General features: G+C 48.6%; 5 protein-coding genes across 5 annotated transcripts; 1 reads left to right on the forward strand and 4 right to left on the reverse strand.

Annotated features, from left to right (window-relative positions):
* Nucleotides 1-6: 6 nt before the first annotated feature.
* On the forward strand, nt 7-1,926 carry N7447_008078 (Mis12-Mtw1 family protein; the record flags this gene model as incomplete). Its single annotated transcript, XM_057232340.1, has 5 exons — nt 7-217; nt 288-881; nt 950-1,120; nt 1,176-1,344; nt 1,398-1,926. The coding sequence occupies 5 exons, from the start codon at nt 7-9 to the stop codon at nt 1,924-1,926; spliced, it is 1,674 nt and encodes a 557-aa protein (XP_057081882.1).
* A 1,072-nt stretch (nt 1,927-2,998) lies between these two features.
* On the reverse strand, nt 2,999-5,584 carry N7447_008079 (threonine/serine exporter family protein; the record flags this gene model as incomplete). The annotated part of the gene is made up of 1 exon (XM_057232341.1): nt 2,999-5,584. One exon carries the CDS (start codon nt 5,582-5,584, stop codon nt 2,999-3,001), a length of 2,586 nt encoding a protein of 861 aa, XP_057081883.1.
* A 3,301-nt stretch (nt 5,585-8,885) lies between these two features.
* Nucleotides 8,886-9,071, reverse strand: N7447_008080 (uncharacterized protein; the record flags this gene model as incomplete). The annotated part of the gene is made up of 1 exon (XM_057232342.1): nt 8,886-9,071. The coding sequence occupies one exon, from the start codon at nt 9,069-9,071 to the stop codon at nt 8,886-8,888; it is 186 nt and encodes a 61-aa protein (XP_057081884.1).
* An 873-nt stretch (nt 9,072-9,944) lies between these two features.
* Nucleotides 9,945-11,687, reverse strand: N7447_008081 (uncharacterized protein; the record flags this gene model as incomplete). Its single annotated transcript, XM_057232343.1, has 1 exon — nt 9,945-11,687. The coding sequence occupies one exon, from the start codon at nt 11,685-11,687 to the stop codon at nt 9,945-9,947; it is 1,743 nt and encodes a 580-aa protein (XP_057081885.1).
* Nucleotides 11,688-14,127: 2,440 nt separating this feature from the next.
* On the reverse strand, nt 14,128-16,654 carry N7447_008082 (putative APSES transcription factor; the record flags this gene model as incomplete). The annotated part of the gene is made up of 3 exons (XM_057232344.1): nt 14,128-15,995; nt 16,060-16,246; nt 16,340-16,654. The coding sequence occupies 3 exons, from the start codon at nt 16,652-16,654 to the stop codon at nt 14,128-14,130; spliced, it is 2,370 nt and encodes a 789-aa protein (XP_057081886.1).
* Between the last annotated feature and the right edge of the window lie 40 nt (nt 16,655-16,694).

Raw genomic sequence — 16,694 nt, forward strand, 5'->3', positions numbered from 1 at the left:
CCTGATATGACAGTTGCGGTCCTGGCGACTACAACGATCAAGACAAAGCGTCGCGAACTGCTGGAGACGATCGCAATGGCCGCTCCGAAGACACAATCGCGTTCTGTGACCGCGTCCGGTGGAACTGGAAAAGTCAAGGAACGGAGGACTACGCGACTCAGCGCAAGTAAACAAGAGCTCGAGGAGAGCACAAACAAGCTAGGGAAGCGACCAGCTGGTGAGTAATTTGCTGGAGGTGGAAGTCATCGAGTGAGGGCTGAAAGAAATATTCTAATTTATCTCTTTAGTGACATACGAGGAGGATGCGGAAGGGTTCCAGTTCTCTCTACTCCCATCCAAGAAGCCCTGTCCGTCAATCAAAGCAGTTCCAGAAAATCCCCATTCAGATATGAAAAATGCGCCTCCCAAGTCAACACCGAAAAGAGGACGGCCACGGAAAATGCAAATGGGTGAAGAGACCACTTCAAACGCGGTGCCAGCAAACGGGGAAAGCGTGGAGCTTCCAAGCAGGAGGCCTACGAGGGGGGCTGCGAAGACTACACACACAGAACCAGAATCTCAACCGACAAAGACGATCCGCTCATCACGACCCCGCAACAGTCCCGAGCATCATCCTGAGGCAAAGAAATCAAAAAAAGCAGGACGACCACTAAAAGCCAAACAGCAAGCGCAACTGTCTGAGTCAAACGGATATAATTCTCCAGCGCAACCTCCAGAGGGTACAAAGGTGGCACTGCCGGTGGCCGATACTCCGGTGATTCAGCGCAATAAAGAGTTCAGAGGCGGAAAGGGTGATAAAAGCGATAAAGGGCGACGGCGAAGCAGCTTGGGTATGCGAGGACGAAGAGCCAGTTTTTTGATCGACTCAGGGACATCAAATGGTAGGCTTTTTTGGTCTGGCATGCGTTATAAATGGCTGAATGTTGACTTTTTCTCTTTTCCTGTACAGCGTTACCCCATCGAGAAGTTGGTACAGCGGACTTTTACAAGCACATCGCTGATGACGGAATCCCGGAGCCACGAAGGATGCGACAATTATTGATTTGGTGTGCGACTCGTGCATTGGGGGAAAAGCCCTCAGGAGGCTCAAACTCGGACGATCAAAGTGCGCGCTTAGCAGGTACGTGGAAACCATTGACTTGTGTAAGATGGATTGTTTATCTGACCATTTCCAGCGCGTGTAATTCAAGAGGAGCTTCTTCAGGATTTCTCGAGCAACTCGGAGCTCTCCAACTGGCTCGGCCGCGAAGACTTGAACCCTCCAGCCGTGGTTGTCAAGAAGCCGAACCCGCGAAACGTGCAAAATACAGACAAGATCAAGGAATTGGAGGAGCATATACAGAAGTACGTATATCGCCGAGAGTTATCACAAGTGTATGGACCTAACAACTACCCAGATTACACAAGGAAAGGCAATCTCTTAATGCGCTTCTTCGACAGCCAATGATCCCAACTGTGGCTAAACCACAACCCGACAACCAACAAAAAGATAAGCAATCTTCACCTACATCACCACGCGAAGAAATCGATCCCTCTCTCCTCGATCCTTCACAGCAAGCCATATTGGAATCTCTCAATCCCTCAAACCAACCACCAAAAGGAGAATCTTCTACCTCATTTTCAACCCGACCACCTATCATCCCATCTGCCGTCTCTGCTCAATTATCGCGCATCACATCTGGGCTGGCACCGACGCTCGATACCTTTGCAGCTGGCGTGCATGATATTGAACTATACCGCGCCTCCGCAGATACCGTTTCATCCCGAATATTACGCATCTGTTCGCAACGACTGGAAGAGCGCGATGCGCAGAACACGCAACGTCGCCTCGCAATGGAAGGCAATGATGACGAAATGCCACCAACGAGAATTAAGGAAGATCTGGGTCTCATTCTAGGGGCATTAAGCCGGGTGGAGAGACGATAGAACATACCATTCATCGGCTTTTCCTGGGAGGTTTCTCCTATGTATATTCTCAATAATGCGTTTCTGGCAATTTGCCGTTCATTCCCTTTCTTCCTTTTTCTGGTTCCTGCGGTGTTTCACCATGAATGAATTGATAGCGATGATCTTGACGAAACTCTAGCCCGGTATCATGGGCTGAGGAAAGGTGCATTTGCGGGGGCATTTCAATCGTTTCTCAAGCTCGGAGTTTGCGGTTTGGGTTTCCAAGAGATATCCGATGCTCCATAAGGAGCACCGATTCGAGATGGAGTAAACAGATAGCCAGATACCTAATACATGCCATCAAGCATGATAATTTCTGTTATCCATATAGTAAGATGCCCTAATTTATCTGGTTTCAGAGGAAGAGCATATACCACAGCCACAGATATACCACTCCTTTCTTTTAGTTATTGTATCAACAGTCGTCGACCCCAGTAATGTACTAAGCAATGTTACTGTAAGGGGTGTAACGGCATGTACATCTACACGGATCTAGGGCTGGTGTATATAAAAGGACAAAGAAGTCACAGTACTCCATCAATTAATGCTCTTAATATTTCGCTGAGACATACAATGACACGGTTCAGACAATACAAGCTTTGTCCTTCCCACCTCGATATTCAAATATCCCGAGTGAAGTATCAAGAGAATGAAAAGACAGGCACACGCAGAAGTAGGACCTCGATGATTTTAGTCATGACTCGTGAGAATCGTAGCTTCTATATATGTCCAGACGGAGAGTGCCGGGATAGTGAGTCAATACAGACTCGATCAGCGAGGAGAATGGAAATGGGGAAGGCAGAGGGAGTAAAATATCGAGAAGGCACATCAATTAGGTCAATGGTCCTCGCATTCGCCAGTCCCACAAAATGAAAAACAATTAGAAATACAGCAAGTGAACTCTCATTCATCAAAGTCGGGGTTCACATATGCGAAATGTCCAAGAGACTCGGTAGTCGAGCACGGCGAGAAAGCAATACACACAACAAAAAGAGATATAAATGCAACAGAGGATAAATAGAGAGAGAAAAGCGACTGGGAGAGCCATGGCCTAGAAGCTGAACAGTCCACTTCGCTTCTTGCCTAGCGGGTAAACCACCAAAGCTGCTAGGAAGAGACCAACCGTCGTGCCAATAGCAACTTGAATCATGCCATATCCGATGTCGAAAACGACCCCGTAGCTTTGGTTTTTCGCCTCATCGGCTGATAGCTTTTTTGCTGCGTCAACGAAACCTTGTGTTCCATTGTTCACAACCGCATATGGAGACCGGGTCATTTCCTCTGCAGAAGTAATACCCGATATTAGAGACCCACTGGCTGCAAGACCGGATGGAACAAGGACAAAGATCGCCGGCAGCATCGCCGCAGCGGCAAGTCCATGCCGTAGCCGGCTGTAGAAATTGCCCATCACACCAATGACAAAGGCGCCCAGGGCATTGGATACTTGGGTGTTGGAATAAAAGCGCTTGGCGCTGAAGTAGTTGGTCACATAGCCAGCCAGAGATATTATTATCATAATCGGCATTTGTTTCCACTTGGCGCGGTTGACGATCGCCAGACACACGGTAAATATGATCATAAATGGAAAACGCTGCAGATACTCGTTGTGAATGGGGCTGGCGGGACATGTATACGCTGTTGAAGCTTGAGAGTCGATGAGTCCGTAAACGGCAGTGCCAATGGTAATTCCAAACCCGAGGAACAGCGAGTATATGATAGCATAGACCATGCGTACAGAACCTGCGACTATACTGCGTGACTGGAGCTCCAGACTAGCACATAGTACAGTATATCCTGGTAGGATGAGGGCAATTGCTGACTGTGCGAGGGCAGAAAAGCAGAACAAAGGTTCCCCTTGGAATCTGATGCTTCCGAAGGCACGGGCAAGGAAAGACGTGAGGACTGCGGCCGAGATCTCAAACACATTTGAATATAAGCTCGATTTTGTTGATAGGATCAACTGTAACACTCCGAGGAGACAGCCCAGTAGAAACGCGATGGGGGTGTCAACTGGCCGGGCGTTGAAGGCAAAGGGCCCAACTGATGCGCTAGCACAGCCGTGGGCGAAGATGAGGAACAGAATGTGAAATTTGCTCGGCTTCTTCATAACCTCATCGAGCCGCTGTATTGCCTCTTCAACCCCAATGACATCGTGAATTACCTCCTTATAAATCTCATGCACATCGGCCAGCTTTCCCAGGTCAATGCCTTGACTGGACCGGATAACCTTGACCTCTGTTGTGTGTGTCGAGGCATCGTCAAAGGAGATGATCATGCAGCCGGGTATATACAAAAACTGGCCATCAATTTGGATGACACTAGCTGTCATGCGCATATATTCCTCCAACCGATGAGTTGGAGCTCCATACTTCATCAAAGCACGACAAAGCCGGATCAAGTACCGTTGTCGACACAGAAGCTCGGCAATATGAACGGTGATATGAATTTCATCCTCAAGCTGAGGCTTGGGACGTGAGCGGCCTATGCTCGGAATGGCAGAACCACTGCTGCGAGACCGCGTGAGCATGGTACAAGGAGAGCCAAAGTGGCGAGATGAGTCGGCCAAGGAAATGCTGGAACGAGCAGTAGATTTGTCGTACCACTTCCTGTGCGGTTTCCACACAGAGTCCGGGGACAGGCCGCGTCCACTGAACTCGGAAGAGCTCCCCTGCCGAGAACGCCCATACCGTCCTCGGCCTTGATCGTGGTTATAATGAGGCTGGTCGTAGAGCTTGAGCAGCGATGAAAGAATGCCTCCGTGGTAATGCGATTTCCGTTCAGCAGACTCGTATGAGTCCCTATCCTCGCTGGTGGTGTCTTGGTCACTGGAGTGCGAACCGGGAGACTGGGGGCGAAGGCGAGTCAGAAAGTTGAGATCTCGAGATGACATTTGCACTAGTGTTGATCGCCCGTCTAAGAAGTCCGCTTCATGTTCATCTATTAAGTTGTTGAAGAGTTGTTGTTTCTCGGGGAAGCTTATAACAGGACGTTTATCTCCATCTTCAGTTTGGTACGCCACCTCGGCAGGAGCGGAGGCAATTGAAGACACTATACTGCACCGAGGACTTTGCTTCGGAGAATTTTGGTGGCAATTGAGAAGGGGTGTGAACCTGTGGGCCCTTTCATGTGCAAAGCAGATGGATCGCCCCTTGTCATTTGTACCCTGACCAAGTTCATATTCCCCTAGAGTTCCCGGGGAGGTAGACCTGGTGTTGATCGTCAAACCGGTAATATCCACTGACGCGCTAGAGTGATCGTCTTGCAGCTCCGGTGCTAGCTGGGAGCTTGAAGAGACTTTTTCTTGGAAGGCCGGAATGTTGGCAGTGGGTAATGGTCTTTGCGGCAGCTCGGTGCCCCTTCGCTCCAGTCGGAATTTGACCATGGACCCAGTGGGTTCTCTCGGCTCAGACTTGCTGGCCGTATGCTTGACACGATTCGTGCTTTTCAGAATGCCTGCATTCCGATACTTGTCCTGTGCGCTAGCGTCACTGAAGCTCCTCACCTGAGACACTGGTTGACCTTGGAAGCTATCACTGGGCAGTGATGATGATATAAAGTAACGCGGCCTTGATAGGCTTGACGATCCTTCATCGGAGGCGTTGCGGGAGATCGGAAGGTCAAAATAACCTCCCGCCATTTTGGTGTAATCCTTTCTCTCAAATTGGTATCTACTTCTTGGTTACGCAATAGAACTCACAGACCCCCTGGGTGACCGAGCTCTTAGATAAAAGCACGGATAGCGCGGTTCATGTGCCCAGGTGGTCAACTGTAACCCAGCAACAGTCAGCTATGTGGGATAGCATGGAGAGAGCTCTAGTGACTTTGTGAATTTCGGCAACCAAACAGATAGTGAGCTCACCTCGTTCAACGTAGAAGCATAAGAAAGGAGGAAGAGGCACTGGTGCCAATACCAAAAAAAAAAAAAAAAAAAAAAAAACAAGAACTGGCACGAACATGCACGAACATGCACGCCAGGTCTAGAGCTTCTCGGGGAGAGGGGTTGAGATCGGAGGGAGTCCCGCTAGGTATGAGAACTATGTCATGTGTACATAATTAGACATGGGGTATTGTATCGGCAAATAAGAACATATGCAACCTCGGAGGAAGGGAGAAGGAGAAAAGAAGTCAGGCAAGGCAAATCAATATAAAAGAGACAGTGGACACGAAGTCCGGGATGCAGGAGTTCCTCTATTCACGAAGATCCTCTCGGATAGAGACAGGACTAAAATAAAAAGATAAAAAAGGTCTTTTTCCAGTTTGCTGGGCAGCACACGGACCGTATCAAGAAGAGTCAGAGGCCCAATGAGACTGCACTGGAGGAGATTTCTTTTGGGCCATGATGACCCCGTGTAGCCGTAGCGGCGCCATCCCCATGTCAGGTTCTCACGGGTTTTGCCATTTTTCCTCGATGGTCAATCAGCAGGCAAGGTTGATGGCAAGAGTGAACAGCCGAGGTATGGAACCGACAACCAGAATGGTGAATGGATAAGGTACATTCCCCCTTGACCGGGTATATTGCGGGAGATTGGCACCTTAGTTACGCGAGATCCGGCTCACTGTCCGAAAAGGGATTGGATCGTCATCACAACCGACGTTCTTGATCGTATATTGTCGAACCTCGCCGAAATCTTGACCGTTGGCCGAGCAGAAGATCCCCCAAATGGGAGAGAGACAAGGGGACCGAGCTCCTCGTCGAAGAGGCCAGGGGTTTCACAGGCCCATAAAGTCCCACAAATCCGCAGAGTCAAAAGAATCTGATGGCCGCGTCAGGTTAAAGGGGAGGTGTGTGTGTGTGTGTGGGTATTAAGACATGGGCTGAAGAGGGATCTTCATGATCGGAGGTTGAAGAAGATCAGTGGAGCAACTCTTTTTTTTAGCGCAGATTTACCTTCTCATTATTGACTTATATTGTCCTTCTTTTTCTGCTTTGGTCCACATTGACCTCTGAAATACTATTACAAAAAAGTCCAAACCATCCCTTGTGTTTCTTTTGACATCAAGGGAAATCACCCGACAGGCGAAACATCTCCGTCATGCAAGATACCTGCAAGATACCTGCTTTTCACTAGTTCCTGATTGATTTGACCAGTCAGGAACCGCACAGAGATTCCAGCCTATCTTATTATCCACTTACATACTATAATTCTGCATCAATACTCGGGATTTGAAGATACCTATCACACCATCGGGGAAGAATCTCATATTGATAGCCAATCTCCCTCCCTTCCGACCGGGATCTCCACCGAGAAGCAGATGAATACTCATACCGCGAGTCGACAACCGGGAGACTTCCGAGACCCGACTTGGTGTCCATCCTCAGAGGGGATGTTGAAGGTTTTTGGTCTGTCCCAGTAATGTACAAGGTGCGACAGATGAAAAGGTTGCACTAATATCTGAGGAAATTTTTCTCTTTCCCTGCTTTTCCCAGTGCTAGAACGCTTCAATTGTCTATAGGAGAGTTGAACAGGCACACATGCACTCCTGAGTAGGCTCGAAACGGCCCCCCTACATTATTGACCAATATCCCAACCATGAGCTACTATCTCGCGTCATTGTGCCACCTAAAGATGTCAGATGTTTATCTTGGTAATGATTATTACCCAACATATACTGCCTCAGAAAGCTACGTCAGGGGAGCTTGTGGTTTAAGCTTACAGATGTGGCTGTCACTATTTCTGGATCCGTGCTAGTCATGATTAGCAGTCAGGGGGAGACAACCAGGGCCCAAATTGTTTCTCGGGTGTGGCAATCGAACGGTACTTCTAGCTGGATGCCGTGTAAGGTGACCTTTAAACCCGCTGAGAGGATATCAGATGGAACTAGGATTGTCTCTTCCGAGGTACTTGTTATCAAACGTAAATTATACTCGATATAATCTGACATTTGTTTCCATTCCCAGATTAGATCCGCATTTCACACCAAAACTGTAGAAGCTTGATTAATATGTATTTCTTCACCTCTATCTCATCCTTTCATGCATCAATGCGACCGCACAACCATCCGTGCTACCCTCTCCCTCCCTTTCAGTCACACGGCCCTCTTCCCCGAGCAGCCGTACCGAAAATAATGGTGTGACCTTCAACGACGCAGGGACCAGCACTTAAGCTTGGACTACATAGTTGACATAAATACTATACTGTCTATGTGAGACGCATGTGCCACGGAGGTCCGGCTACTCTATCCTCGGGTAGACACAGATAAAGCTGCTTTAATTCCAGGATTCCTGCCTGGCCTGAGTAAATGTTTTTCTTCTACAATCACCCATTGTGACATTAAACTTTCCGCATGTTAAAACGAATGTCCCATTTACACGTCTAAGCTTAAGCTTAAGCTCTCGACTAAAGTATATGTTTTGCCGATGAACAGTGTCTTGGTTTACGTGTTGAATATCCCTTTTCATTATGATATATTATCGACATTGGGTTGACTGTAGAAGTCTTGTCAACTTAGGGTTTATATCAAGGTTTTTTTAGGCCGTGGTCGTACCATGGTTCATGATATGCAACGCAAGCCTCAAAGATCTCACGTACTCCAGAGCCAAAACTATATAGGTAAATGCAGTTAACCCCCTTGTATACCATGGGTTGTTTGATGTTGGCAAGGCAAATAGCCAAGATTAGAACTGTGTCGGACACGGTACCGTCTACACCCACGCAATACTATTTATTGGCTTCACTCTACGTGCCAAGAGATTAATTTCACATTCATTGTGTTGAAATTAAGCTTTATGTATGATCAGAAGTCAAGAGCCATCAAACAGCTAACAATATTTACCTCCCTCGGCCCGCTATCTGCATCCTTTGCTTTCTAATAAGCACGCCACTAAACGCATCACTCTCGCCGATAGTGACCATTTGGGATGTGAGTCCATGGTAGTGAATTCTACACCTAGATTTTATTTTGCCTTTTGACAAAAGGGTAAATAGAATCCGAAATAGTTATGTAGATACTCCGAGCTCGGAGCCACCCTCCATAATTTTGAGCATACAACCCGGCTCTGTAACTCTGTGGCGATAAAGACTAAGCATGAGATACATGGTGCATGAAGGCCACGGGCCTTCGAATGTGGTGTAGCGCGATTCACGCTGCCGTTTCGCATTGATATCAACCTCACGAGTAGTCATGGTTACCTCAGATGGCTTTTCTCTAGAGTGCCTTATAAGGACCTTTTGACCCATGATTTATGCAGTCCTTACTTTCTGATCACAGGTTTAAACACTAAGCCCAAAAAAGAGATATCAATCATAGAAGACGCTTCTTCTATTTACAATTGTCGAGCGATACCTACCTAGGACTCATTAACAGGCCGAGTAACCTGGTGTTCCACGTGGGCCATTGTAGGACAACATTGGGATTATGGTAGGGCTTAAGAAGCATACATGCATAATCCGAATAAGTTGTTGGATTTGTTCGACTAAGAAACCTCTTAGATACCGGAATCGTTCATGGAGTATGATCAACATAGCCAAATACAGAATAGATACTTCAAACAAGATCGGACATTTGCTAAGGTATTCACCGAGGTGATCTGAGCTCAAAAAAATGCACCGGGGAGAGCTGTCTGTACATAACCAGATGTACATCAGAAGCCAAATAGAGAAGAGAAAAGAAGACAACATGGCATAGCTGGTGTCTCTCTAATAGTCTCAAGCTCATCCTGTCTTATCCGAGGAAATAGGGCCGGTCTGCCCAGCCTCAGCTGTAATGAAGCCAGGCGACAAAAGGATAGAACGTAGTGGATAAAGTTGAAGAGAAGCAGAAAGAAAAAATAGAAATAAAGTCATTTCAGACCAATCAAGATCTTTCGTCACAAAAACATAAACCTTGGCATGAGTCGCCAGCAATAGTGGTAATGAGAAAAGGAATGGTAGTGGGTCAGCCACTTTATGACCTGTTGAACAGGGCCCCACAGGCAAAGAAAGACAAAAGCCAACCCATTCGGCAAAAAGAAAAACATAAAGGAAAGGTCATACGTCGCTGTCACGTGATGTTCGGCATTACATGAAGGGTGTCTTGCGTTTTTCAGCGCTAGACAACACCAGCATTGGCGTCTTGCGCCGTTCTGGTGCCTGGACTGCCGGCCCCGGGCCAGCAACAACGGACGCCACTGACGGCGACGAGGTGCCACTAGCACTAGGCGAGGGAACATAGTCCCCACGAGCATCAACAAACTTTGAGCAAAAGTAGCCACCGTCCTCGCTAGTTGGAGTGGCACTGTGGAAAGGACTGTCCGGGGACTTGCGATCCCGGCCAGATTTCTCCCTTCTCTCGGACCCAATAGCACCATTAGCAACCGCTCGCAGGCTACCTAGACTAGGCTTGCTGGAAAGGCTTCCGCCACTGCGCACGGTGGCATCATCGCCATCCGAGAAGGTAAACTCTTTCTCACTCGCAGGGGTATTAGTGCCTCCGCTGCTATGGTATCCAAAACTGCGTGTGTCGCCACGACGCTCAATCCCTGCGCGGACAAGGTTGTGAACGGCACGTCGTCGCTGACGGGTCGCGAAGTTCTTGCTACCCTCGTGCTTGGAAGTGGGCTTGGCCACGAGATCCTCAAGCGAAGGGGGGCCACGGGGCTGACGCATCGGATGCTCACCAACACGACTTTGACCGGGTCCAAATGTTCCAGTGGCCGGTGTCGGCGGCAGGGCAGCAGACCTAGGGCCGGGTCCCACATTGGCCTTTGTAGTATCGATATTCGTCTTGATACTGGGGTTAAACGAAAGGTTCTTGCGGTGGCCTCGGCGAAGGGCATTCACAGATGATTCGTGGGGCGGAGATGGGCTGCTAACTGGAGGGGAAATTGGCTGTGGGAATTGCATGGGAGATTGCGTAGAGTCCGCAGGCGGAGAAATCTCTGCACGGAATTGGGGAACTTGCTGGCCAATATGGGACTGGTTATCTTGATAGAACTGTTGCTGGCGATCTTCCTGGGAGTTGTTATCCATGATGTAGCTTTGTTGACCAGTCAGAGGATTGTAGACGCAAAACATTCCAGGTTGACCAGGAACCGGTTGCACAATGGGCTGAACGCCTTGTTGGAGCTGCTGTTGATAGAACCCCATGCCAGGAATGGAGAGCGAAGGCATATGTTGTTGCCGAGGAAGCGACATCCCAAGGTTGAGGCCTTGGAATTGCTGAGCTGCAGCAGTGACACTGATCAACTGCTGTTGCAGACGTTGCTGCTGCGCGGCAAGGAATAGGTTGGTTGACATCAATTCTGCATACATGTTCTCATCGATTGGAATATCGCCACCGGCCATTTCAAGCATCGGGGGTGCAAGGACCTGCTCTGGCATAGTGTACATCATGCGGTTGTGGTGCGAGTTGTTGCGGTGCGAGTTCGTGTTTTGATTCGTGGTGTAATGGTGTTGTGGGAAGCCAGTTCCGGTCGCAGTTTGTGGGACTCGGTCGGCCCCTCGGTTGGAATACCCAGTGAACCGTGAACCTTCCATTCCGCTCCGCTGCTGATGTTCCGAGGGGATTGTCGCAGATTTGGGAGCAGTGCGCAATCCAGCCAAAAGATGAGAGCGACTGGTACGCGGAGTGGAGACAGATGCCGATGCCTGGGACTCGTCGATGGTAGCAACCTGGGGAGGCATACTCAAACGCTTGATGTGAGAGCCTTTGCCGCGCGAGGCGAAGCCAGAGCCCGGCACGCCCAGGGAATTGCCATTGTTGAAGGAAGGATTGTAAGACATTTGAGACATTTGAGCAAGACCGCCAGCGTCCATACTCATATTCGTTTGGTAGAGGTGGATTGTAGGTATGTGCAATAGAATGCAAGCGAGACAAGTGGTGTGTTTTGACGTCCGGATTCGACGTGAGCGTTTGGGGTCAACCACAAAGCTGAACTCACTCCCCGGCGATTAAGGAATTATGGTGTCTATGCAAGAGCGAGCGCTGGAATAAGTCTGCAAGATCGAGATTCAACGACCGAAAAAGAAAACGTGGACGGGAGAGTCAGGTTTTCTGTATTCAGAAACTGGTCAGTAAGATCCAACGGGAGAAGGCAACAACACGTACCAATCACAGGTGAAGATATGCAAATAAATCGAGTGAGTGGCTAGCAATAAAGATGACAGATGCTAGAAGAACCAAGCTGTACAAGTACTTGCTGGGGTTGAAAGTCGCGAACCCGACCGAGGAATAAATCTTGAGGAAGCTGAGGAGGTGGAGATGATTTGACGACAGACACCTCGAAAGGGGAAAAAAATAACAATTAAGAGGATATTTTTGAGGGGAAGAAAGCCACGCGTGAGGCAGTACCAGGAAGAAAAGATAAAAATGTCCGGGGGAGATGCTCTGCAAATCCTAGCCGAATAAAAAAAAAATAAGAGAGAGTAGTTCACGCGATACCGAAGATCGAAGGCTGAAACACTGAAGCTTGCGACCAAACCACTCAGTGCTAAGCGAATAACTGAGGCGAAAACAAGTTCAGGGATCCGGCCGAAGAGATGATTATGCCTCGAGGCAATCAAAATATAGAAGTGAATTCGGGTCTCGGCCAAACGCAACGGTTTTTCCTCAGGGGGGGCGGAACTAATCGGGACTATTTGCAAAGTGGATAAATGCTTTTTTGGTTGTTTTCCATGAAATGAGAAGAGCTGCAGAGAAAGAAGGAATGCAGAGGGGAAAAGGAAAAGAAAGAATCGAAGATTAGATGGAGGGTTGAGATGTGAGAGAAGAAGAAGAGAGAGATGGTGGATGGCCTAGGCGGGGATTGTTGCCGTATTTCCAAGGCACCAACTGAACACAATACTCAAATAGTACTAGCGTCCTTTTTCCAGGCACAATTGCTTTGAAAGAGAAATATCAACAGGATATCAACAGACTCACTTTGTAATCTTATTTTGTTTTATTTCTCAGGCTTGGGCAAATTTTGGATAATTCACTCTTTCTCAGCTTTACCTCTACTCTAGGCTAATATTCTATTATTTTGCCTCGACCGACTGATCATAGCTGACAGCACAGAAGAACACCCATTAGGGAGATCTAACTGGCTCGTCCAATTGACCAATAAGAGACACACCCAGACCTGAAGTGATCCCCCGTCACATCCCGAGTCAAATCATTGGCTGCTAGCCACTAGCGGCGCGACGTGGCCCCCCTCCACGCCTGACAATGCCCCTAGAGCCGCTCGCCGCTGATGCCAAGCTGCCAGCGCCAGCCAATGGGTTTACCTGGACTTGCTTGCTTCTAGTTCATAACTCGATCAGATCTCATTATGATCATTGGTATAACCTTGTTCATGCTATTATACGATGACGATGAATTCCGAAATCGAGTTTAGCGTGTCATTCCGGGGTTCATTATTCTTCTGGTCTTGAACACCCCGGGATGTAATATTTCCTGACTGGCTTTGCTCCCATGTAGCCTTAGATATCCTCTAGATCTATGAGATGAGTAGGAACGTAGGGGTTGCCTCATGTACTGTAAATTGTCTTGGGCTATCTTTAAAAGGCAACGGACGCTTGAAGTCCACAGAGGATCTGTAGAACACTGTCTGCCAAATTGATGCGGAGTAGAAATCTAGGCTCTACATATGTACAATTCCCATCACATGCTTTCTCGTGTGATACATCGCACATAAGAATCATGTGACGTTATGCATATTGTAGGAAAGACCTTCCCCTGAATCATGAAACGAGTACAGAGTACAAGAAGAGAAGGGATCGGGAGCTAGCATGATTGTGATATACGACAGACACAGGCTACGAAGATCTGGATTATTAACTGTAGAATTTCACGCAAACGCTGGTATAAACCACGCCTTTTGCAATCCTCAATGAATCATACATGTATAACGTACACCTCAGCCCTCCTGGCTTCGTATTTCGCATCTCGCCCGTTCGGAAACTGTTGTTCCCCACGTTGTATGTACAAGATACAAGCATTCTCATGGTCTGTACAGATGCACATGAAAAAAAGAGTTAGACAGCGTGTGCTCGCATTGTCTGCCCGTGGAGTCATAATGCCAGTCAGATGGAGGAAAGGGCCCAAATCACAACCAGATGAGTTGATGAGCCATGAGAAAAAGAAAAAAAAAGATAAAACAATGATACTAAGAAGAAAAAGATGAAGATGCGGGGTATCTGCTGGCTGAGATAATGTGCCAGAGGAAGAAAATCAATGAGTCATGAGATATAATCAAACATAGAGTGGGTGCCCTCGCGGTACTTAAGCATCCACTGGGACACCGGGTCCAGGGAGAGTGGCTGACTCATTCTGGGATGGTAATCGTCGATGACCTAGTTCCGGAGTGGTGCCCTTGCCGTTCATTCGGTCAAACTCCAACGTTTCAGCCAATTCCGCAGCCATAGGGTCTAGATCTTCTTCTTTGAGTCCGGTCGCCAAAGACACCAGCTTGCGGTGCATATCGAACTTGGTACTCACACCCGCATCCGCTGTTTGTTGGGCTAGATCTTTAATAGCATTGCGACGTATCTTCTGCGCAGAGCAGAGCTCTTGAGCGAGTCGATACCGAGCCATCAATTCATCTTGCTCGAGGGACGCCGGCGTAGGTTTAGGCACCTCCGTAATAGCAAACTGTTCAGCCAACCGAGCATGCTGAATTTGCTCGAGAAGGGACTCATAGCTTGCCCGCAATTTTTCATATCGACCAGCTTGATCGTCACTGCGCTCATGCTCAGCCTCCTTAGCCGCCAATGCAGAGAGTTGCTTCTGAATCTTCTGGCGGTCGGACTCCAGTTGCTCGTGTAACGCTTCGGGATTAGCGACATCATTGGAATCTTGCTGGTTGATCTTTGAGTTTCCATAGGTCACGGCAAGCTTTTTATTAGCCTCGGCCATGATGGTTCCAATCTTGGAGAGGAGCTCAGAGGTCGCAGGGGCATCCGGGATTGGAGCAACGGACTGTCGATCCGTGCCCATAAGGCCAGCTGCTTCAGCATCCATGTGTTCATTTGCCATGGTAACGGAAGAGGGGGCCGGCGGGATGTCATGGCCATGATGTTGAGAACGTTGTGCGATACTACTAGCGGTCTCCCCTTTATTATTCACCAGATCGCCGGCGCGGTGGCAATGCACAAGAAGGATGTTCACCAAACGAAACGCGCCGTTGCGAGCAGCGACCAAGACAGCGGTGTCTCCATTCTGATCCTGACATGACAACAACATTTGTATCTCATCTTGCGAGCAAGTCTTGCATAACTTATCGAGGAGTATTTCGCAATAATAACGTGAGCTCTTCCACTTTCCTTTGCTTCGAGTATTCTCTGCAATGTGGTGGAAGATAGTGGCACCAAACCAATCTCGGAAAGAGACAGTGTCCAGAAGCATATCCAAGAGAGTTGGAAACGTTCTCTTTTCGTAATTATTCGTAAACAGAACAGCTCGGACGAGTGGGGTCTCTTCATGCTCCGAAAGTGCCTTGACATTAGCCCCTTTCTGCAGGAGATCTTGCACAATGCCCAAATCACCCATCGCACATGCCCAGTGAAGTGCTGTGTTCCCAGAATCATCAATGGCTCGATCGACTTGGAAATGAGCGGGAGGTTCGGGAGGCGAAATGCGTGTTGCCTCTGGTGCATCACCCACGGTCATGAAATAGTCTAGAAGTTGATCGCCGTAAATTATGTGTTCTTGCTCGCTGATGGACATAGCGGTTGCCTCGTCCACTCCGCGCTTCCGTTTCCGTCCGCCATGTGACATTTGAAGCATGTCCTCGTCTGCGACCATTGATGATGATTCAATTGTGGCGTGTCCGATTGACTCGTTATCATCGAACCCTACATTCATTTCATAGTGGTCTTGTGGAATGGTTGGGGGACCCATGCTGTGCTGAGGTTGAACGACTTTCAGGGTCTCTGAAGCTGCTGCTGCTGCTGCTGCCGCGGCCGCAGCGGCAGCACGGTTTGCGGCGGCCGATTTCCTCGGTGCCCTAGGTTTAGATGGAGCTGATGTGTGCTTTGGCGCTGGTGGGGGACTGTGGTCTCCAGCAACATAATCGAAAATCGGGGCTAGTTTCGTAAGGATGTTGTTGCGTTCCGCAAGCTGGCGACCTTCCGGAAGTGGGATCCATGTTCCTGTGAGCATTACCTGTCAGTAAGCTGAAGCTTCTCTCTGAGTCTCATAGATCCGAAGACATACCCTGATATTTGCCATAGCCTCCCTGGACTTTCTCGTGTACCCCCTTCTGGACCTCTCGTTCGAGGATACGCGTTCGTGCAGGTTTATCAAACCCTGCGGCTTTGAGGATGTGTGTTGCATTGACCCAATCATCCCCTCGCCTTCTCATCACACTGTCAGTGTCGAGCTTGAACTCGTACACGGGAACCTAGGAGTGAGAACATCAGCTGTGCTCGTGTTCAACACGGAAAACAGTTCCATGCCACGGGGTGGAAATATCCAATGGGGCGTATACTTACACTGCTATAGGTAGCAGAGTAGATGGTGTCAGTCCCCGCCATAATGTGTGTCGCCGTTGGCCGCTGCAATTCAGTAGGTTCCCAAAGAGCGATATAGCACCCATGCACGTTGGAGCCGAAATGTCACCCCTAGAGGATCCACGAGATGATTGGTTTAATAATACTTCGGCACTTGATGCATTGCACGCAATAAAAATCCGGACCGAGAACGTAGAGACACGATTCGGTGGAGCCGGGGTGGCATCCCAAATACGCGCTGGACGCGTAAAGTGTGCACTAATCCCATTTCGTAAAAGTGTCATGTGATTCTGTGTCATGTGACCAATATCGGGCCAGCAGGAACCTCAAACGAGCGGG

The sequence above is a fragment of the Penicillium robsamsonii genome, assembly GCF_028829455.1.
Source record: "Penicillium robsamsonii strain IBT 29466 chromosome Unknown utg000005l_segment0_segment0, whole genome shotgun sequence".
NCBI classification, from domain to species: Eukaryota; Fungi; Ascomycota; class Eurotiomycetes; order Eurotiales; family Aspergillaceae; genus Penicillium; species Penicillium robsamsonii.